Below are 22,986 nucleotides of genomic sequence, written 5' to 3' on the forward strand. Positions count from 1 at the left end.
AAAATGATGCCCAGTCCAGATTTTATTTCTCCTAGGTTCTACCAGGTTAACATGGAACAATCTGTATCCGTTTGGTTTTGAGTGTTTATTAAAAAGGGTATACAAAAACAAGACTGTAGAAATCTACGACAACAAAGACAAGCAAGCAGACACGTTACCGTTCCTCACACTGATCAGAACATGAGGTTCAAAATATCCCAGACGGTCGAGTCCGGCCGTCCATCGTATTCCTAAGCATTCCTATTTACAACACGAGACGGTTCGTCCCTCCTGTGTCACTTCACAGCTCAGCACCAGGTTAACGGCTACATGTGTTTGTTCTGTCTGAGGTCAAAAGGTCACCTGCGGTCGTGACGTGAAGACGGCGGGAGCGCGTGGAGGAGCGAGGGTCACGTGACGAGCCGCGGGAGGCGTTTCCTGTCCGGCGGCGGCTTCGTTCGCTCGGCATGAGGAAACGACATCGACGGGAACAGAAATGCTTCCCGGGCGGCACTCCACGTTGCCTTTTGAGAACGCTAATCTAAAACACAAACACGTACGTCGGAGTAGCTTTCCTCTGCACTCTTCGCTCATATTGCTCGTGTCCCTATTGGACAGAAAACGCCCAGCTTGGTATCGGTGGAGTACCCTGATTGGATAAAGGAAGGCTGCGAGGAAAACCAAGACAGCCTCCGTGAGAAAACAAAAGCAAAACCAAAACAAAATGAGGATTAAAGCATGTCAAACATAAATATATACCGTATTATGCATATTATAAATCAACCGTATCTCGAATTGCATGTTAGAAAACAATCTAAAAGTTTAAAGTGCAACTTTAACAAGAAAAAAAAAATACTGTGATCGGAAAGTATATACTGTTCTGGGGGGATTTTTAGAAAGAGAAGTTAGTACTGTACTAGTGGTGTTGGGTCACATGGGCGGGTGGAGAGTTTATCCAATGACCATGAGGGTCACAGTCCGGGAGGGGGGGGGGGCATTTTGGGCAGTGAGGAGAGCTTCAGTGGTCGTTTACTAGAGTCTCAGTCCATTTAAAGTTCCTTCTGCTGTCCGTCTTCAGCTTTAAAGTGAAGAAGAGGAGGAGGACGGTTCAGCCATCGAGACGACAGACACGAGATTATCTAGAGTTTGTTCTGTCCTGTATGTAAAGCTCCCATCACTCCTTGCTCTCACACACACACACACACACACGTCGTCCTGCTCCAGTCAGCAGCTGAGGAGGGTGAAGGTGGAGAGGACGGGTCGGGGTGCTGGCTGACACCCCCGGCTTTCACACGCTCCAGCGGCTCATGGCTCCGTCGCTCGCTGCGCTGCGGGCCTCAGGCGGTCAGCTTCAGTCGTCCTGCAGAGAGGGGGGGTGGGGAGGAGAGGGGGGGCAGAGTGTCAGAGGCGGGACAGTCAACCGGTTCTCACTGTATCAGAAGTCTGGGTGCGTTACCACAGCGCCCGGCCGGGCCACAGAGCAGCAGCAGATGAGGGAGAAGGTTCTCTCTCTCTCTCTCTCTCTCTCTCTCTCTCTCTCTCTCTCTCTCTCTCTCTCTCTCTCTCTCTCTCTCTCTCTCTCTCTCTCTCTCTCTCTCTCTCTCTCTCTCTCTCTCTCTCTCTCTCTCTCTCTCTCTCTCTCTCTCTCTCTCTCTCTCTCTCTCTCTCTCTCTCTCTCTCTCTCTCTCTCTCTCTCTCTCACATCCACTCTCTCCCTCTCTCTCTCACACATCCACTCTCTCACACACATTCTCTCTCTCTCTCTCATCCACTCTCACACATCCTCTCTCACATATCCACTCTCTCCCTCTCTCTCACACACACACACACATCCTCTCTCTCTCACACTCACACATCCTCTCTCTCACATCCACTCTCTCCCTCTCTCTCTCACACACACATCTTCTCTCTCATCCACTCTCTCCGTCTCTCTCTCACATCCTCTCTCTCTCCTCTCTCTCTCTCTCTCTCATCCACTCTCTCCCACATCCACTCTCTCCCTCTCTCTCTCACATCCACTCTCTCCCACATCCACTCTCTCCCTCTCTCTCTCACATCCACTCTCTCTCTCTCCCACTCTCTCCCTCTCTCTCACATCCACTCTCTCCCACATCCACTCTCTCTCTCTCCCTCTCACATCCACTCTCTCTCCCACTCTCTCACTCTCTCCCTTTCTCTCTCACACACACACACACACACACACACACACACACACACACACTCTTTAAAGTCACAAGGAAACAACCTTTCCCTGGCATCCTGAAGCTGTAATTCGATGTGTTTCTGGTTGGAACAGGATGTTGGGGGCGGGACGTAACACGGGGAGGTGTTCAAAAGTGTGTTGAAAAGTGTTGAAAAGTGTTGAAAAATGCTGTGTGTGTAATTTTGAGGCTTCACAGATTCCTGATTATTCCAAATAAATACAATTAGCCACCGAGACAACCATGGTGTCTCAGGAAAAGGAAACAGGGTTTTCGGGGGTGAACACCGCTGTACCAAAAAATATAAAAGAACTGTTCAAAAATGTTCAAAATAATCCGAGATTGGAATATTTATGTATGCCATGAAGCAACCACTAAAATACAAAAAATGCTGTTTTCCAGCAAGTAAAAGTAATGGGATTTTGAAAAATACAAGAAAACAAAAATCTTGGCATTTATTGTCAAACAGGTGTAACGTTGTGATATGGAGATTTATCCAGCACGGTGAAGAAGTGATTTTTCATTTCATTGTGACTTTAATAGTTTAGCCCGGTCAGGTCAGGTGAGGTCAGGTCAGGTGAGCCAGGTCAGGTGAGGTCAGGTCAGGTGAGGTCAGGTGAGGTGAGCCAGGTCAGGTGAGGTCAGGTCAGGTCAGGTGAGGTCAGGACCACACACCAGCATTCGGCCACAAACAGCCCAGTCCACACGGTGTCATGTGCATGGCTGTGCAGGCGGACACACAGAAGCTGGTGGGTCTGTCTGGTTAGAGGTGGGAGTGTTAGACAGGTGGGTGTGGCCACTGGGCACCATGCCATGCGGAGCGCTTCCATGCCAAGCTACCGACCAATCAGCATAAACCCCACCTACCTGCCCACCGTCCCCCACCAATGGGCCGGCTCTGTCTACCTGTCTGTCTGCAAATCAACCAATCAGACCACAGAATCAGGACACAGAAGAGCGGTTAGAGTCACACCGACCAATCCTGCTTTAAAGGAGAAATCCACCCAGTTAGATCTCATCAGTCTGCGATGTTCAACACATTCAGGAGTTATTTACTGATGAAGTGTTGTCATTTACTTTTTTTAGTGAATCCACTTTCCCTCAAATCTGCCTCGGCTACTTCTACTGCAGTTAGTGATTTCCTACATTTCCCAGAATGCCTTTCAACAACCCCCAGAGAAGGGGCGTGAAGTTGTTGCTTTCAATCAAAGCTGGGTGTATGAATACAGCTAGTTTGGGAACATTGACGATCGCAGCCACGCCCCTTTCTCAGAGCCTGACCTGTCTCTCTGCTGCAGTGCATTCTGGTCTCTCTCCTGCTCCTGTGGTGGAGAAATTGGTCTCTCTCCTCTTCTACGATGGATTTCTCCCTGTATGATTGTTGAACGTCTCTTGCTGCAAAATGGCGGCTCTAGAAAGAAGCCCTCGCTCTTTGATTCTGAGGGACTGACACCAAAACCTGACGTTTACCGCTGATGTTTTACATCCTGAATCATTTTCTCATATCAAACTCCATTGTAGCTGCTGGAAATATCTGGAGGTGACGTCACCTCGTCTACGATTGGCCAGTTATCCACCAAGAAGAAAGATACATCGGCAATAGCTGATTTTTAACAGTGTTAGTGTTTTAGGGTGGAGTTTTCCTTTAAGCTGGTCAGTGCATTTGTGTTTATTACGCAATACTGAGAGCCGCAGCATGTGGTGGCAAGATCTCAGTATACTGTTACATAGGCTACGTGTGTGTGTGTGTGTGTGTGTGTTACCTGTGGAGAGCTGGGACTGGGACCTCCTGCGGGTGTTGGGCGTCCTGGAGGTGGAGGAGAGGGTGGAGCCGGCACTGTTGGCACGAGAGATGGGGAGCGGCACCGGAGTCACCGGGGGGGAGTCCAGCTGGAAAGGCCAAAGGTCAACAGTCAACATCCCCTTTCGGCATTTGTGTTTAGTATCTGTGTGTAAGTCACGCTGCCCAGGTGTGAGCGGTGTTACCTCCACACTGTCGTGGGTGGGGGAGGAGGAGGTGGAGGAGTTCTCGTGCCTCCTGTAGGAGGAGGAGGAGCCCAGCTCGATGGTGCGGACGCGCTGGGCGAACTTGAGCGAGCAAACCGACTCGCTCATGTTGCTGGCCAGCGGAGACACCTGCACAGGGAGAGGAGGAGGTCAGACACTCTTCTGCTTCCAGGGAAGGGAAATGACTCAAACGTCTCAAAGGCAAAGTATCAGGACATTGACTTCAGAGGAACATCTAAACATCCCACCCAGCCTCCAACACACTGATCCCAGGTGAGGCAGCGGAACAAGACACTGAACACACTGAACTTTCTGTGGAGGCTGATCACACAGGATGGGCTTTTTTCTAGTTGTTTTCAGTGTGAGTGAAGTTTTTTTGCGTGCTGCTTTTGCGTTGCTGGGTGCCTCCCGTTTTTGGAAAAAACTCAGAGAGGAGAGGCATCCTACGACACCATTGTTTTTTTCCCTCTACCATCCAATGGAGATGCGGGACTTGTGCAGTGACTCTTGTAAACAACAAACATGGCGGATCACCCGGAGCTTTACAACTTCACAGACCGGAGTTACAGCAATCTGGACAGAAAACAGCCTGAAGGAAAATTAGAGCTGCACTCCACATTTTCCACATTCCTGGTAACGGTCTATCATTAATTTTTATTGTCTCTTATCTCTTTGCTCTCTCCTTGCACATCAATTGTATCTGCCACCATTTATCCTATTTAATTGTAGTGGGATTGACCTTTTTGTATTTGTACTGCATGTTGTCATTGTTTAACAGATCATTTTTAGGGGCACTTTTGCCTTTATTGGACAGATCAAAAGAGAGGGGGATGAAACAAAACGTCCTGGGCCAGATTGCGTTTACATGGTATGTGTCTTGGACCACTGAGCCACCAGGACGCCCCGTATGTTGTCATTGTGTTTTTATTGTAGGACAAAAAAAACTGGACTGGGATGATTGTAGGATTGAAAGCACACTGAAGTCCTCCTGCCTCCCCTCACCTGCACCATCATCAGCGTCTTGCTGTCTCCGCTCAGCGAGTCCTGCAGCAGGTAGGTGAGGCGGGAGTTCCTGAACGGGACGTGGGAGTGTTTGCTCCTCAGAGCGTGGATGACGTCGCCCAGAGCCGACAGAGATTTGTTGATGCACTGAGCTTCTCTCAGGCGGCTGCCCTCCGCGCCGGACTTGGCGATCCGCTCGGAGCCGGCCAGGTCCACCAGGTTCAGCTTTCCTGCAACACACACACACACACACACACGTTACAGAAAAAATCCTCCTCTGATCCTCTTCCACTGTTAGATCTCATCAGTCTGTGATGTTAAACACATTCAGGAGTTATTTTGTCATGAAGTGTTCTAATTTACTTTTTTGGTGAACCCACTTTCCCTCTAACTGCCTCGTCTACTTCTACTGCAGTTGGTGATTTCCTACATTTCCCAGCATGCCTTTCAACAACCCCCTGAGGAGGGGCGTGAACTTGTTGCTTTCAGCTGTGGGATTTACGTGTAGACAAACGACTAAATGGACCCAGGAGTGCAAGAAACCTCACCAATAGCTGTTTTTTTAACAGTGTTTCAGGGGGGAGTTTTCCTTTAATGTCTTTAAGTGTGTGTGTGTGTGTGTGTGTGTACCTTGTGTGCGGTGTCCAGTAGCAGAGTTGAAGCCGGCCACGGTGATGATCAGCAGAGCGTGGGAGCGGGAGCTGTGTTCGTTCAGGTTGGTGCAGGCTGTCGCTCGGTTCATGTGACCCAGGTCAAACACCTGACGGGCAGACCGGACAAACAGCTGACCACACCGCCGAATTCATCAAACACAAACACAGCCGCATGCATATAGAGGCATAAACAGACTTGGGAACAATGACTCTCATTGGTAAACACACAGGCCTAATCTGAGGGATAGAGGCAAATCCCTGCTTGGGCACATTCTTTTCTGACTGTACTTTATTACGCTGCTTCATGTCCACTGGGAATCATTTCTAATTATTTACCGTTTTACTCATTCTGTTTAATGTATTTGATGGATTGCATTTATTTCACATTTAGCAACACTAAAACAGAACAGTATTATACATATAAACCCTTGGTAAAGCGCAACAAAGCCCCAGGTCGCAAACCTCCGCCAACGCCGAACAATCCTCCAACTTTCTGTCAAGAAATCATTCCCATCACTTCATTTTTAAGTTAAATTGATTTCTTGACCCTTGACCCGACAAACAGACACAGTTATAAGGCTCATCCTGCTGAATCAAAGACAAAATGTGTGTGATGCTTTGCTTTTTCAAAATCGGTCTTCTGACGTGTCCCCAGCCTTAAAAAAAAGAGAACACCAGTGTCATTTAGAGTTAAAGCCCATTTACTTCTCTCTATGTCTACTTTACATTTCCCCCAATTAGTTTGCAATGCGTGCTGTATGTAATTAGATTTTTTAAATATTTACTAATTTCTCATTTTTAAGCTGTGTCGAGGCACTCGCACATCTGATGGTTTTAGTAACAGGTGCCTGGCTTGGGATTACAACTCTCATTTTTAAAATACAAACTTTACAGTGTTAAACCGAGCTTGAACTGAACCGCTGTCCCGACTAACAGAGACGGCCAAAATAAAAAGCCGTGGATGTGGCAGTAAAGTGTTTTGAGGATTATTTCCTGGAGGAGACTCATTTCTTCCTGTGGTGTCAGCTGACTGACAGGCAGCAGAGCGGAGATGAAAACACTCAGAAATGAGGAGAAAACAGAAAGTCTGGCTTCATGTTTCCTGTGATGGATTCTCTCGCTCTGTGGAAGTTTGTTCTTCATACCAGACAAGAAGGAATGAAGGAGGAGAACGAGCGCTGATATCTGAACTTCGCTGACTGTGTGCAGAACCAGAGAGGAACCAGGACCGCTGCTAGTTTCCACAGGTGAACTCACCCTGTTGATGTCCTCGGGGCTCTGGACGGTGAACTCGGTCAGTCCGGGGACGTACAGCTGCCCGCTGCCGTCAGGGTTCATCTTGATGTCCAGCTTCTCACTGGGACTGTCGCCCAGCAGGTTTCTGATGGACAACAAACACATGCACACACACACACACAAACACACACACACACACACACATAGGTACAATGTTCAACAGGTGGACTAGAGGCTGCTGGTTTCCAAAATCACTGAGACTTCTTTGAGGTAATCCAGACAGTTTTACTCTGAGCCGGTGGCAATATTAGACAAGTCACTCATTTCTGCTTCCCCAGTGCAAGACAAATTGAAAAATACATTTTTACCAGAAGCCATAAACATTTTAAATAAGATGTGTGAGGTTTCCAACACTGGATAATTGTAAACTATTTTAATTTCAGATATCCTCTGCATGCACTCTGCACAAATTAATCTGGAAACCTGTTCTGTCTCGTCTCTTTTTGGTATGTGATCTGTTTCTTATACATTTTGGTTTTAATGACTGCTTATACCTTTTAATTGCCCCCATGTGGGATAAATAAAGTTGTACTGAACTGAACTGTTTTAAAGTTGTAAGGTTGGTGATCTGCATGTGATAGCTTTATTTATTTTGTTATCTGAGCAGATAATCTGAGTGAAGAGGCGACCAAAGAGATCGCTCACAGTTCTTGACATTCCTGCCAAAAAAAACAAAAAAAAAACAAACAAACACATTTTCATGGCGCGTCATGTCCTGCCATCATGTGTGGAACTAAAGCTGAGGCAGATGTTCAGTTATACAACAGATGGGTGGATGGAGGGAGGGCAAGTATACTTTGTACTGAACAGATGACTGAACATTTAATATGATCCACTTTTACATAACTGCTATTATATGAACTGAAATTGCTTATTCACACACACAGAAACATGCAAACTGTGTCAGAGGCGGATTAGACTGGACTGCTGAACATTAAAACCTCCTCAGTCCAGTCCTCTGCTCCACTGACTGGAACGAGCCACAAAATTAAAACCCCCAAAAATGAAACTGGATGATGTCATCTCTCTCTGTCAGACTTCACAGACAGACATGCAGCTGTTTCTCAGCTGAATGACGACACTGACTTCTCTCTCGGTGCTGCTGTGTGTTCTAGCTGCTTTAGTCTGTCCTTGTTGTTGCTGTTATTTCTCCTGCTGTTTGCCGTCTCAAGTCCTCATGTGTCCGTCCAGCTCATGCTTTATCTTTTTTAGTATTAACTGTTTTTGTTGTGTTTTGTGTTGCTGCCACACTGGGTTCCAGTGTTTAAAAAATGACACTGATTGGCCCAATGGAGGCGCTATAATTAGAGGGAAAATGTTTTATTCCTTTACTAAATCCAATTGACACAAAACTTGCTACACAAACCCAGCTATCCTTAGAAATGATATTTAGTGGCCTAATGGGGGCGCTACAATTAAAGGAAAAAAAAAAATTTGTCAGACAAAACTGGTTTGATTTTGACAAAATTTGGCTCTGTGTTCTGATGGTTAAAAACCTTCACTGATTGGCCTGATGGAGGCGCTATAATTAAAGTGCATCTTGTTACCGACAGGCCCAAGGGGGGATGACATGTTTACCTGCCTGGTTGAATAAAGGTTAATCAGATTTATCAGCCAGACCTTCGCAGGTCACATCCGTCTGCTGATGTAAACAGAGAAGCGGCGAGCGGCGTGTCTGTCCTCACCTCAAGGTCTCGTTGTAAATCTCCACCATGCTGACTGTGATCTTGTAGTCCCAGTCAGGAGCTTTCTCCGTCACCTCAGAGAAGAGCAGGCGGAGCGCGCGCTGGTTGATGCCGGGGTCCTCGGCCACGCCCTGGAGGGGGGGAGGTTAAAAATGTGTCTTGAGCAATATACCCGAAGCAAAGTGTATCGTGGCAGCAGCAGTATGAAGCTCAGTTTACCTCCATGGTGTACGTCTTCCCTGAGCCCGTCTGTCCGTACGCAAAGATGCACACATTGAAGCCGTCGATACAGGAAGTCACCAAAGACTGGACTTCCTGAAACACCTGTTGGTCCAATCACACAGAGAGAGAGAGAGAGAGAGAGAGAGAGAGAGAGAGAGAGAGAGAGAGAGAGAGAGAGAGAGAGAGAGAGAGAGAGAGAGAGAGAGAGAGAGAGAGAGAGAGGGTTGAGATGGCTGGTCCACTTGTTAGTATGGAGGCATTTCCATGACAAAACTCATGAGAAGTAGTGAGAACTAAGGAATTCTTTGTGAGTAATATTGCAGGCAGAAATCCAATTTTAATAGAGCAGAAATGCCAAAAAAATAATCTTAAAAAAATAATCAAAAAAATATATATATTGCAAATGAAAGTGAAGTAACAAGTACTGTAAATAAAACAAATATACTTGAAATCGTTAATTAGATGTTGCAAGAAATGTGTCACTTTGGGTGCTTTTGTTGTATTTGTTTTTCTTTGGAACACTTTTTGGCATTACTCATTTTATTTTCTTTGTGTTTCACTTGTGTCGTCTTTTTGGCGTGGGGGGGGGGGAGGCGTGTCCAGAGAGGAAGAGACGGGGTTTGGCAATTTTTGTCCTCTTGTTTGTGCACAACTTCTCACTTATTCTCGCGAGATTTGCCATGGGAACGTCGCCGTGACGACGCTGCGGTCTCCGTCCCTGCAGGTGAGAAGCGTCACTCACCTCTTCCTGTGTGGCCTGAGGTGGGAAGACTTTGTCCAGTTCAAAGGTCATTATCTTGCCCTTGTTGGAGAGGTAGAGGACGGAGTCGTCCTCGGAGTCGAAGCTCAGCATGTTCTTGGCCTCGGCGGAGTCCTGCTCCTCCTGACTGACCGGCCGCACTCGGCAGAAAACCCTGATGTTACCTGGGAAACATCAGGAGGACAGGAACTACGATTATCATCACAACTTTGACCAGATCAGGCCATCGTCTTTCATTTCCTCTCTGCATTACCCTCTTCTTCTGCTCTGTTATCATTCTTACTTCATTAATCAATGAAACACTCTATATCTTTTTAGTTTTTCCACTTATTTTTTTCTGTACAATTATAGCTATCAAATATCCAGAAAATACTTGTATACCTTACCAGCAGGGCCAGAAATTACACTTCAAAATGCTTTGATTGCTTTATTTGAATTCTGTTGCACTTATTGATGAATTACAAACTTTATCCATTGTATAAGTCAGTTAGCAAATTGTAAATGAACACACAGTGCCTAATTCTACAGGTAGGGTGACATATTTCTATGACAAATGCATATTAATTATTTTGGCTGGTAAAAAATATTCTTGCCAGATAAATACCTTAATTTCGGACACTGCTCAGTAACCCTGGCAGCACTGCATTAACCACAACAAAGGCTCGTATACTCTACATGCAGACAGATGTTTTCTCACCTTTGAGGCGAACCAGCTCGTTGTGGCATTTCTTCCTCAGGTTCATCTCCCTCTTGTATTTCCTCAGCAGCTCCTGGTTGGCGCTGCTCACTTCGCTGATCACCTGGCAGATCTGTCAGACAGACACTGAGGTTAAACACACACCGCCGTTGCCATGATGACGGCGGCGGCGGCGGCGGCAACCGAGACGGCGTTCATTTCCCCCACGCCGGTTCTGGATGTACTTTTGTTCATGTTCATTTTGTTATCAACATGTTTGTCTGTCCACTCTCAGCAGCAGGATTATTATAGTTTAAAATTTTTCATAATTTTTAAATGCCTTTCAATTTTTATTATTTCTATTTCATTTTGGGTTTGGCAGTTTTAGTTTATTTCTTTTTTAAACAAATGCTTAGTCTTGGTATTAGCTTTTATTAAGTTTCAGTTCTAGTTTTACTATTTTTAGTAGAGGTGGTAAAGGTGTCATGACTGAAGTTCAGAACAGGCATTTTATGTACGTTTCCAACAAGTGCGGTGTAATATAAACATCAAAAATCCTTCATTTTTCAATTAGCGTTCAGTAAAAACTGCCAAAAATTCTCACGTGTATTTTTATTTTAGTTAGTTCTACAGGACAAAATACTTGCTCACACAGCCAGTCATCACCCCAACATGCGTCTCACCTCCTGCTTCGCCTCTGCGATGGCTTTGTCCAGCATGAAAGGAAAGTCCTGCACCTGTCTCTTCAGACAGTTGTAGTCGCAGGTCAGCGTGCGCAGGGCCGGCTGCAGGGTCAGCAGGTTCATACGAACGCCTGCGGAGGCACACGGCATGTCGCTGGATACGCATTCTAATAAACACGGTCATAAGGTAAGCATGGGAATTTAGAACGGCTTCAGACCTGCCAGGTTCTCGTGCACGGCTTTCATCTCGCTCTCGGCTCTGATGAAGGCCTCTTCGATCACGCGGTTCTTTTCCTCCTCCAGGTTCTGCATCTCGGCCTCCAGCTGGCCCTGCGCCCGCTCCATCTCCCCTTCATACACCAGGATCTGCACAGCGGGACGAGACGCTTAGAGAGGACCGACAGCGTCAGGAGAGCGCTGAGGTCTGGACAGTATCCAGGCTGCAAGCTGCCGGGACAGCGGACCGCAGACTGGACCCACAGAAGGATGGGAACTAAGAGTACGGAGCTAGAAGCTAAAAACAACACACCTCCACTGAAAACAACCAGGTCTACCAGCAAAAGCCTTTCAGAGTGGAGAGTCCATCATCTGCAGGTCTAACATCCCAGCTGGCTCTGCTGGGAGCTAAAGACACAACATAACTGGATGGGAATATTAAACAGAAGATCTAAGAGGGAACTAGGCTAACAATAGCACTAGGATATTAGCTAGGCTAACAAAACCAGCAGCCACACCATACTAAATCAGCTAATAATCAGCTACTACTTGTAATAAGACTCTACATCCCATAACACTAACACACAGGACAAGCCGGTACCAGGTGCAAGGTTTGGGAGGCGGGGCCTGAGACACAGGAAGTGATGTTCAGGAAGGAAACAGGAAGCACTGGGACAGAACGCTTTGGGAGTTACTGGGACGGTTCATCACATACTGGGAGATCTTACAGACTCTGACAGGTTCCAAAGGTTTGCAGTCACATCAGACCGAATCACCACAGATTTCCACTAAGCTTCTTCCCTGGTTATAGTTCAGTATGAGGCGACTTTGGAACCTGTGAGCTCAAACAGCCGAGGCTGAACCCGAGATACCACAGAGAGGGGGGGGGAGGTGGGAGGGGGAGGGGGAGGGGCCAACCTTGGACAACCTGTGAATGACCTCGCCGCTGCCCCTGCCGACAGCCTTGGAGAGCAGGCCACAGAGCCGGCCGCGGTCCGCAAGCAGCTGCAACCAAACGCATGCAGAGAGAGAGGGGTTAACTGCAGGGCCGTGGGGGTGGAGGGGGTGGGGGTGGGGGGTATAACTCAACCTGGACCCTTTTTCCCTATCTTTTTCCATCATACCGATCAATTCTGAGCAAAATCTCATCATTTGCTTCACTATAGATCTACTTCTGTCTTGCTTCAGTCCAGTCCTGACGGGCCAGTGGACTCTCCAAAAATCAACCCCAAAAGCACACAAAGCCTGTCATCAGACAGATCAGTAGGAAGATTTAAATAAATGATCTCAAGTTATGCCTTTCTCAAACAGTTTTGATACTAGTTCAACATAAATGATGAATGAAAGTTGTCAGATCACGGACAAACTGAAAATTAAATGTATACATGTCTCACTACTGAGAGAGCGTCGATGTGTTGAAACATACAGGCTGAAGGTGTTTCTGGAGTTCATTTTTGGAGAGTCCATTGGCCTGTTAGGACTGGAGAGGAGAGGAGAGGAGAGCCGCACCCTGGCAAGCAGGACCTAAGTAGATCTATAGTGAAGCAACTGATGTCATATTGGTTAGAATGGATTGGTATGATGGAAAAAGACGGAAAAAAGGGTCCAGGTTGAAAATGGCCGCAGTTATGCTTTAACTTTTGGTGAGGGGCTTTACAGATCTGACCGCCTGCGTCAGGTTGGACTCGACCGTCGGCAGCAGTGGGAACATCTGCAGCAACAGACCGACAGACCGACAGGAGACTGACAGGAGACTCAATGGGACTAAAGAGGAGAAGGAAGGATCCAGCGCCTGCGGCGGACGGGACGGTCGGCGTACCTGCGTGCGCAGCTGGGCGCAGCTCCTCTGGGACTCGTGCAGCTGCGTCTCCAGCTCCCTCAGCAGCTGCCGCTGCACCGCCAGCTGCTCCTGCAGGGTGGCGTTCTTGGTTTGCATCTCAGCCAGCGCCTTCTGACTGTCAGGAGACTCCACCTGCACCGTCTGAGTGACATACTGAGGGAGGCGGAGAGGTGAGCAAGAGAGGACACGAACAACTTGGGTTACTGTCATGCATGTAATGAGAATACTGAGGATACGAGAATGTTGTCTTTCATTTACTGTCATTCATTTATACATCGTCTTTATCCACTTATTCCGACGCAGGGTCACGGGGGACAGACCCTATCCCAGCATGCACCCTGGACATGTTGCCAGCTAACACACATGGACAGACACTCCCATTCATACCTAAGGGCAATTTAGAGTCTCCAATCCACCTGTCTTGCATGTCTTTAGAGGAAACCGGAGGAAACCAGGTGAACATGAGGAGAACATCAAACCCGGGGACAGTGATAACTGGGGCTGGGCAATAAGTCTATATTATCATATTTCACCTTTCAGAATCATATCAGTAAGAAACAATGATATCCAGTTATGACGATACACAAGAAAATGTGAATTAAAATCTCTCACAAAATGATATCTGAAACAAATTTGTTGAAAATTACAGTTTAAAAGTTCAAGGCAATGAAGATCCAGCGATTTTGCATAACATGTTAGCAGATATCTTTATATATCAAAATCAAAATAATTTAAGATTATTGTGATATCAATTTTGTCCATATTGCCCAGCCCTGCTAACCAATTGGTCACTGAACCGCCCCTCAATCACTTTACCAACCAAACTTGTATTTAACTTTGTCTTCTGCCCGTCAGTGTGACCTCCAGAGTGACTCCTCACCTTGACCGGCGAGGGCGCGGCCGCCTGGCGGGCCAGTTCCTCCTCACACTCCCGGAGTCGGAGGCCGAGCTCGTGCTCCGCCTCGCCCTGCTGCCGCCGGGACTCGTCCAGCTGCCTCTGGCTGTCGGCGAGCCGGCGGGTCGACTCCTCCAGCTGCCGGCGGAGGCTCTCCGCCCTGCCGGCCTTCTCCAGCAGCTCCCGTTCCAGCTCAGCCAGCCGCCGCTCCCTCTGCTGGGCCTGGCTCTCCCAGCGGGACACCTCCCCCCGCAGGGCCTCCGCATCCTTCACATTACACTAGATTTAGGGTGTAAAGTACACAAACTACATTCACACACACACACACACACTTCCTGGACTTAATGAATTAGAGTGTAATCCTGAAAGTCTACATGCACACTGACCCTGCTCTAAGAATTCCTTTAGGTAAATATACAATAAGAAACAATAAATTTAAATAAAAATAAACTATTGTTAAGACAAGATACTACTTTTTTTTTTTTTTTTTTTACACACAGGAACATCGCATTTCATAAATTTTACTTCAATATTTTTTTTCAAATTCTACCAAACAAAACGTGGTTTCTTCAACAAAAGGTTCCGGTCTTTTCATTGTCACTAACGCATAACTAACATTACCAAGCCTGTCTGTTTGACTTTGCTAACGGGTTTTGAATGAATGAATGAGTTGAATGAATAACAGCAAATGTCTTCTTCTGAAGGCAGGAAAATGAGCGCTGACATCTCCAGCTGTGCAGAGTGTGAGCAGACAGAGAGGAACCTGGACTTACAGAAACACCAGTATGATCCTTTCAAATGTCACATGCCTAATATATTGGTTTTTATGTCAATACGCAGTCAAGTGCATTAATGGTTGTTGACAGTCAGAGCACGCTTCAACTGGCTTCAGTCGGACTTTTCGTCGACCTTTAACTGGGTGCGGTGGTGTGCACACACACACACACACACACACACACACACACACACACACACACACACACTCACCTGGCTGTGGGGGCAGTCAGTGCAGCTGGAGGAGGCTGCAGAGTCCTGGCTGTGAAGCAGTGAGGTCTTGCATGACTTCAGCTCCTGCTTCAGCCGCTCATTCTCAACCACCAGCAGCTCCAGGTGCTTCTCCAGGTCTGTCGCCCCCTGCAGGACACACACACACACACACACACACACACACACACACACACACACACACACTAAGGCATGAGACAGGTCTGGGATCGGAGCGAAGCAGCACCCCCCTAAGCCCTTCCATCTTCCATCTCACTGTTCAATTCAGTCACCTAAACAGCTGAAATCTTTTATATTGATGTCATTAACTATTGCTAAAATGATTACTACTTTTTTTTAAAAAGGACCAAACACAACTATCCATAATCCATTGGTTGAACTTATTAACAGAACACTCAACTTCAGAAAAACTCACAGCAACTCTAAAAATAAAGTATCAAATAAAATTATCAAATTCCCTGAGAGTCGATTCCTAACCACTTTTTATCCAATAACAAGTCTGTATGTATGCACATTATGTGTATAAATGTATATGACACATATATACCACATATTTGTGCATGAGTGTACTTATTGTGTACATTTATGCACACATATGCAGTATTCACTGTGCCAACAACATCATAACAACATACTACAATGTAGGGTTCGACCGATATGGGTTTTTTAAGGCCGATAGCCGATATTGAATATCTTTAAATTTGAAAATGACTATGCAAAAATATAAACAAGAAAACAATTACTAAGGTAAATCCCTTTTTAATTAAATGTTTGAATAAACAAAATGATAAAAGTGCCCTGAGAGATACGGTCAACAAAAGATTCTTTCTCTCTTCTTTTACCTTCACTGGTATTGTAAACAGTCTTAAGTCATATTTCTGACAAACATACGCAGACAAAGTATATACTGTATGTCCTAATCTAAAATTTTTGAAAAGAATAAATAAACCTTACTAAAATAATTAAATAAATAAAATGTGCAACGAAAATAATACTGCAAATGCAAAATAAAATGTCCTGTCAACAAAAAGCTTTGTCTCTGTGTTAATTGGCTCATATAGTTAGCACTCCACCTAATGCATGGTTTAGAGACTGGTGAAACCAGCCGCTCTTTATATTTTGTTGTGCGTCTAAACGTGTCTTTACCCAGCCTGCCCTTGAGTCAAAATAACTTTATTAGTCAAATGTGGTGGAGCTACGCGGTCGCGCTAATGATAAGAGCTGATGAGTAATAGATTAACCTCTTTCATATTAGGGAGCTAGATAATAATCTCTGTCATATCGGAGGGGAAAGACATGGATACGCCGATATCTGATATTCACAAAAAGGCTGATATCGGGCTGATATATCGGCAAACCGATATATCGGTCGAACCCTACTACCATGTGCACTAATGACAAGCATCTTTCCCCAAGGTTTTATCAAAATCTGATAAGTGGAGTCGGAGATATTGTGTGTGACAGACGGACCGGGACCGAGCCACCCCCCCTCCTCTGATTCCATCTTGTTCCTCTCTTTCCCAAAGAATACTGTGGATACTGTCCTGCTCTTGTTCTACATCCTGTTCACACACCTCCAGTTGTTTCAGAGAGAGTGTGACACGGTGTGATGTTACACCTGTAAGGAGGGGTGTGTGTGTGTGTGTGTGTGTGTGTGTGTGTGTTTGTTATCTTCAGAGTCGAGCTGGTTGAGGCAGTCTCTTCAGGCTGCTTTCCCAGGCTCACCCAGGAATGCGGGCTAGCTGCCTCTCTTTGGGCTAGTGTTCCCTCTCTCTCTCTCTCTCTGCACCCCCCTCCCTCCACACACACACACACACACACACCAGCTCAGAGCGCAGTCTCTCCACCTCCTGGGTCTGGTCCAACAGCTTCTCCTCCAGCTCCTCCACCTGACAACAGCAATTAGTCTCAATGAAATGAAAAATTTAAATGACTTTTTCACCTTGCTAGCTTATTCTCCATCATAACACACACCTGTTGAACAATGAATGCATATAAAAATCCCATTGCTTTTACATCCTGGAAAGCGGTGTATTTTTAGTGGTTACTTGCAACCAATACAAATTCCAACCAATAAAACCATCACAGATATTTGAATAATGCCACCCTCCCCTGCCCCTCCCATCATATAAAACCTGCAACTTAACAACTTTCATATTGCCAACATGGTACGGCAGCCAAAACCCCGTTTCCTTTTCCAGACACCAGGGTTGAGTCCTGGTGGCTGAACTTATTCATTCTGAAGAATCTGGAATTTGTGAAGCTCAAGATTACAACCAAAGCATTTTAGAGTGGATTGTATGAACCCAGCATGCAACGGGCTTCACTGCCTTTCTCTTTCCATGTTTCTGTTCTGGTTCAAACCCCCCCCCACCCACCCACCTGTCTCGCCCCAACATCCTGCTTCAACCAGAAATACCTGAAACCTAAAATCTAAAATCTAACCTAAAATCTGAAACATGCACACACACACACAAACTATTCCCCGATTTATAAGCTGCTGTATACACCAACACCAAACAGACAGTCTTGGTGAACCTGTGCTCACATGAACGAGCTGAACACACATTTAATTTCTCATTCAACTCAGCAGAGAAAATCGTATTAAAGCCAAACAGCAGCAGCGAGGCCGCCTGAAGTGGATTACTGTGGATGAGGTGGATCATGAGAAGATATTACATGAAAGAAAATGTTAAAATCTGGCAAATGGTGAGAAGTGATGAAATTCTGAAGTGTGCACATCATCATCATCATCATCATCATCATTATGGCCGGAAAATTTGGGATGCAGCGTTCACACATGAGGCTCCTGACCTCGCTTCATCTCAGTTAGTGAGTGTGACGGTGCAGATGTGATGCAGCTGTGATGCAGGTGTGATGCAGATGTGATGCAGCTGTGATGCAGGTGTGATACAGGTGTGATGCAGATGTGATGCAGCTGTGATGCAGGTGTGATGCAGGTGTGATGCAGATGTGATGCAGATGTGATGCGTTTCTAGCAGATCGTACCTGTGTGCGCAGCTGAGTAATGAGCTGCTCTCCCTCTGGACGGCTGAGACACTCAGATGGCTGCTCACCTACACACACACACACACACATTTTAGACTGTGCATCATGAATGTCAGCCATATGGACAGACACAGCGAGTGAAATCCTCATTTCCAGCCTGGTTGAACCTCAATGTCAAGGTGGACTGAAAATAACAAAATACTTATAATACATTACTGAGGTGGGTACAGTCCAGTAACAGAGTTGTGTTACGGCTCTGCTGCACTGCAGCCGTCAGCCGTCACCAGCACTGAAAGATGCTCCACTGCTCGCATTGCGTTGCGTCCAACCTACAAAATCGCCTAGGTTCAATTCTCGATGGCTGACGCACGCGTTCTCCCTCATTGAAATAAAGTTGAATTGATTGTTTTCTGGTGGATCCATTCAAAAGTCACCGCGCTCTGTGGAGCAGGGAGAACGTCACGCTGGCGCAACGCTGATGGCGACGCGACGCGACGCAACGCAACGCTGGTAGTGGAGCTCTAACGTGAATGATTACATTTTTGGCAAGCAATCACTCAATGAATTACATCAGTAAAATAACCTTCAACAACTGCAGCTCCCACACAGACACACACCATTTACTATTTTTTCCTCCACTTGATTAAACGTTTCGTTGAAGCTGAACTAGGCAACTTTGCACCTTGGTGGCGAGAGGTAACTGTTTGAATTTTAAGGACTTCATTACCCAGAAGCCCTGTGCAGTGATGTCAGTAAACTAAATGTCTTCTTAATGTGTGGTGGGTGTGAGGAGGTTCAACTATCGTTTTCTTGGACGCAGCGTTCGCTCGTGGCTGTTTAGGAGACACTTTTGGCTTGTATCACTTTTAAAGCTACGGTATGCAACTTCTGCCGCATTAAAATAACAATAAACAGGAATAATAAACAATAAACTATTCTACATTATCTGTCTGTGTGTTCAGGCCTAAATCCCCTGTTTGCCTGAAAGAAGAGTGAAGCTAAACGCTCAGAAACACGGTGAACATCAGCCTCTGATCGGCTGTGGAGGCTTTACGCTGCCGGTGACCTCAGCCTCAGGAGAGATGACATCATCAAGGTGACTGACAGGTGATGGGGCGGGAACCTGACCAACTGAGGAGGAGGAGGGCGGGGCTAACAATACACTTCCTGTCTCAAGGAGGAAAGTTGCAGATTGGAGCTTTAAATTTAGATTCGTTTCAATCCGTCTCCTCCTGTGTGGAGAAGATTTCCCACAAGTGACGAATCTGCTCTTCTCTGCTGGAGATTCAGGCCCCGATTTAGGCTGATAAGACGAGTGTATTATAACATAATAATCTGTCCCAGTGCAGCTTTAAGCTGCCCCCCCCCCCCCCCCCCCCCGCTCACTGGGCGGGGCAGGCGGCAGCTCCTCCTCCTGGATGACGCTGCTCTTCTCCTGGACTCTCTGCTCCGGACTCTGCTGCAGCCGCTGGAGCAGCAGGTGCCGCGTGACTTCTTCACTGCGCAGTCGAGCCTGGAACTCACACACTTTCTCCTGCAGAGTCTGCACACACACACACACACACACAAAGATGCATCAAAGACCCTGACAAGTCACACATTCAATCATGTGCAACTAGGACTAAACGGTTATCTTTACGTGTTTTTCTAAGGCCAGAAAGCTTCAGACCACATGATTCCACAGTACAGCACAGTATGACTTCACTACTAATTTTATCGACAGACATCTACACTACAGCTCTTCCAAGACCGCTATCAATCAATCAGACTCAACCGTACAGCAAGAGGAGAGAGAGATGAGATGAAAAGATGAGAAAGAAAAAGAACAGAGAGAAAAGGTTAGGCAGAGAGAAAGGAAAGAGAGAGAAAGGTAGAGACACACTGAGCTACAGCAGTAGGACCGAAAGAGCGGTTAGGAGGAGACCGTTACATGGGCAGCAGTCCAGCAGTAGGACCAGGTGACCGTCTGCAGACGACAACGGCACGGAAAGATGGAGGCGAAGAAGAGAAAGGAGGGGAGAGAGGGAATGAAGCAAAGAAAATGAAAAATGGGAATGAGCAATAAGTGAACAGGGGGGAGAAAACCAGACAACTGCACAACAAGATGGAGGAATAAGAGGTCATAATCACCATATGTTAAACATAATAAGGTATGCTAATGAGGCCATTAAGTAAGCTAATTAATGCATTAATGAGCAAATTCTTTCTTTCTGTCAACCTACTTGTCTTCACTTATCAATATGAACTCTATTTTAAAACATTCACTGAATGTATAAGCAATGCTAAGGATATGTCTTGACTTGATTTTTGTTAAAAAAAAAAAAAGATAAGAAATACTAAATCAGTTTTTCCTCATTAATGCAAATTTATGCAGCAAGGTGCTCCAACATCTAATCAGATCATCTCAAGTGGCCAATGACACTATAGAGTCAAGACAACACAGCAATTTCACTACTACAGAGGCAGAAATGTCTGATCAGCAAGTGTGTGTGAGTGTAAGAGTGTGTGTGTGTGTGTGTGTGTGTGTGTGTGTGTGTGTGTGTGTGTGTGTGTGTGTGTGTGTGTGTGTGTGCACGTGCGAGCATGCACGCTCTGATTAGGGCATCAGACTAGCCGGACAGTGTTGTCCCGTCTGATGTGCAGCCTGACAGCAGAGTGGACCAGCTGCTTCAGTCAGCTGATGTCTCAGTTTGTGCTGATGTCAGCCGGTGAGTCAGCAGCCGACCCGTCACTGCAGCTCCGGACGCTCCGCGGGTTAGACCGCCAGTTTGGTAAAGTCAACGGCATTTCCATCATCACGCCAATCAGTATAATGTTTTTTTTAAACTCCAGGGCGCAGTGCCAAATGAATCATCCCTCAAAATTTAATCCAACACAGACCAGAGGTGTCAGAGATCTAGTTTGATGATGGACAGACACAGTGATGTGATTTCACTGCGTGGGGGACAAGTGCACAAAAACAGTTCTGTAGATATGGCAGACAATTCCCTAAAATCAGTCTGCACTTTATCCTCGCAGTCAGCGTCAGTCCATCCATCTCCTCCAGAGCTGAGCGACCAGGGAACTCAGCTGATGTGCGAACGCTCAACAAGCTCGTCCCCACGGCTGAACTTCTGAGGCTGTCAGCTGTCAACAGCCAATCAGATTTGTACGCTTCCTTGTTTCCCTACCAGTGTGATTTAGTTTTGTAAACAATAATTCTGCCTGACAAGTGCAAAATGGAGGAGATTCCAGCGATTCAAAGCTTCCAAGGTCTCTACAACTTTTAATAAACATCTCAGAAACAATGCTTGGAGAACGGCTGTTAACTCATTAAAGAGTAACTGAACCTCAAACCCAAATCTGTGTAAAGCCTGACATCTAATGGTAAAAAACATGCTACTGAAATGGCCATCGGCTACTGGCTGATCTTTGGTGCCAGGTGATGTCATCTTCTATAGATGTGACATCACCTGGCACCAAAGATCAGCCAATAGAATAGCAGATGGCCATTTCAGTAGCATGTTTATGATTAGATGTCAGGCTTTACACAGATTTGGGTTTGGAGTTTAGTTATTCTTTCAACGTTATGAAAGTCAGTGAAACACATGATCTGCCCGTTCATAACTTTGCAGCTGCAGACCGCTACATAGATGTAATCGAAGCCTCTGGCCCCGCCCACAATCAGTCAGAATAGAGCGACTCATCCACACTGTGAAGTGAAGGTCCCGGGAGAGTTGAGAGACAACACAGCCACAGTGAGTCTGTCTCACCTGTATCAGCAGCTGCTGGCTGGGCGGGTTTGTGTCAGAGAGCTCGGCGCTCAGAGAGGGACGCTGGGAGAAGGCGGCGGGCGGCAGAGACAGGAAGGAGCCGTCCTCCTCACCATCACTCATCAGGAAGTCCACTGAGCTCGCTACAGACGCACAGGAGGGACAAACACAGTCAGACTGAACACATCAACTGGTGAGACACAGATTGTGGTGTTGTGTTCACTAGGGATACTGACAAATCAGATTGCAATTATTTTTCTGGATATTGCAATATATATTTCAATACAGTATACAAACAGATTTTTCAATATTTTGAATACAATTTAAGGCTTTTTTCCAATATTGAAGAGCTCAGCACCAGAACACCATGTTAGAAGCATCACTCTGATAAAATAATTGCAGCCTCTTGCAATTTGGAAACCTAGCTAAGTAGTTCATATTGTGATTTTCTTTTTTTTTTTTTTCTATTTTTGTATGTGTTCCCAACTTGCCCTTTCCAGTCATAAATTTCCTCTCTGCAACTGAATTAACTGACAGCACAAACTTCTCTCCATTTGTTTGTTTGTCCGTTTAACCTTTATTTATCCAAATTAGCTTATTTTCTCTCTATGTTTACTTTTCTCCCATTCTCTCCATTTCTGGCTTTCTACCTTCTGACTTAATCATGTCTGTCAGGTCTAGTGAATACCATGGAAACTAGTAGAACCAGATAATGAATGATAACAGCCGGTCACACATTAACCTGCCAAGGAGACACTGTGTTTGAGTGTGTGTGAGTGTGTGTGTGTGTGTGTGTGTGTGGTAACAGGTTTACAAGTCTACCGGGGCCCCAATCTTATCAACCTGGGAACAATCAGCACAGTGTAGCTCAGTGAGACCCGGCAGAAGCATGGTCTTAAAGTATTAAGCAGAATTAACAGACGCACACACATTCTTCATGTTAGCACACCGGTGCTTAACTGACGCCAGATCTCCTTTACTCTCGGGCAAACACACCAAAACAAACAAGCGCTTTGAATGAAACCAACACATCCGACCTAGAACACACACAGATGATTAAAAACAGAAGAATCACACACAGCCTGAGACGTTCACACGTGCTGCA

At 46.1% G+C, this 22,986-nt stretch overlaps 1 protein-coding gene across 1 annotated transcript in view; it reads right to left on the bottom strand.

The window, feature by feature from the left end:
* Positions 1-14: 14 nt before the first annotated feature.
* Positions 15-22,986, bottom strand: part of kifc3 (kinesin family member C3) — a 50,293-nt gene continuing 27,321 nt past the window's right edge. The window contains exons 3-22 of the mRNA XM_078283824.1: positions 21,882-22,024; positions 19,516-19,672; positions 18,130-18,197; positions 16,944-17,009; positions 15,103-15,249; positions 14,101-14,382; positions 13,200-13,373; positions 11,383-11,530; positions 11,165-11,295; positions 10,503-10,614; positions 9,788-9,969; positions 9,043-9,147; positions 8,824-8,954; positions 7,100-7,223; positions 5,820-5,949; positions 5,190-5,419; positions 4,167-4,316; positions 3,944-4,070; positions 3,048-3,094; positions 15-1,339 (exon numbers count right to left, since the gene is read on the bottom strand). Of these exons, the coding sequence (XP_078139950.1) occupies positions 1,331-1,339; positions 3,048-3,094; positions 3,944-4,070; positions 4,167-4,316; positions 5,190-5,419; positions 5,820-5,949; positions 7,100-7,223; positions 8,824-8,954; positions 9,043-9,147; positions 9,788-9,969; positions 10,503-10,614; positions 11,165-11,295; positions 11,383-11,530; positions 13,200-13,373; positions 14,101-14,382; positions 15,103-15,249; positions 16,944-17,009; positions 18,130-18,197; positions 19,516-19,672; positions 21,882-22,024 (2,663 nt within the window). The 3' untranslated portion in view covers positions 15-1,330. The remainder of the gene's footprint in view (positions 1,340-3,047; positions 3,095-3,943; positions 4,071-4,166; positions 4,317-5,189; positions 5,420-5,819; positions 5,950-7,099; positions 7,224-8,823; positions 8,955-9,042; positions 9,148-9,787; positions 9,970-10,502; positions 10,615-11,164; positions 11,296-11,382; positions 11,531-13,199; positions 13,374-14,100; positions 14,383-15,102; positions 15,250-16,943; positions 17,010-18,129; positions 18,198-19,515; positions 19,673-21,881; positions 22,025-22,986) is intronic.

This window comes from Centroberyx gerrardi, chromosome 1, assembly GCF_048128805.1.
Source record: "Centroberyx gerrardi isolate f3 chromosome 1, fCenGer3.hap1.cur.20231027, whole genome shotgun sequence".
Lineage (NCBI taxonomy): Eukaryota > Metazoa > Chordata > Actinopteri > Beryciformes > Berycidae > Centroberyx > Centroberyx gerrardi.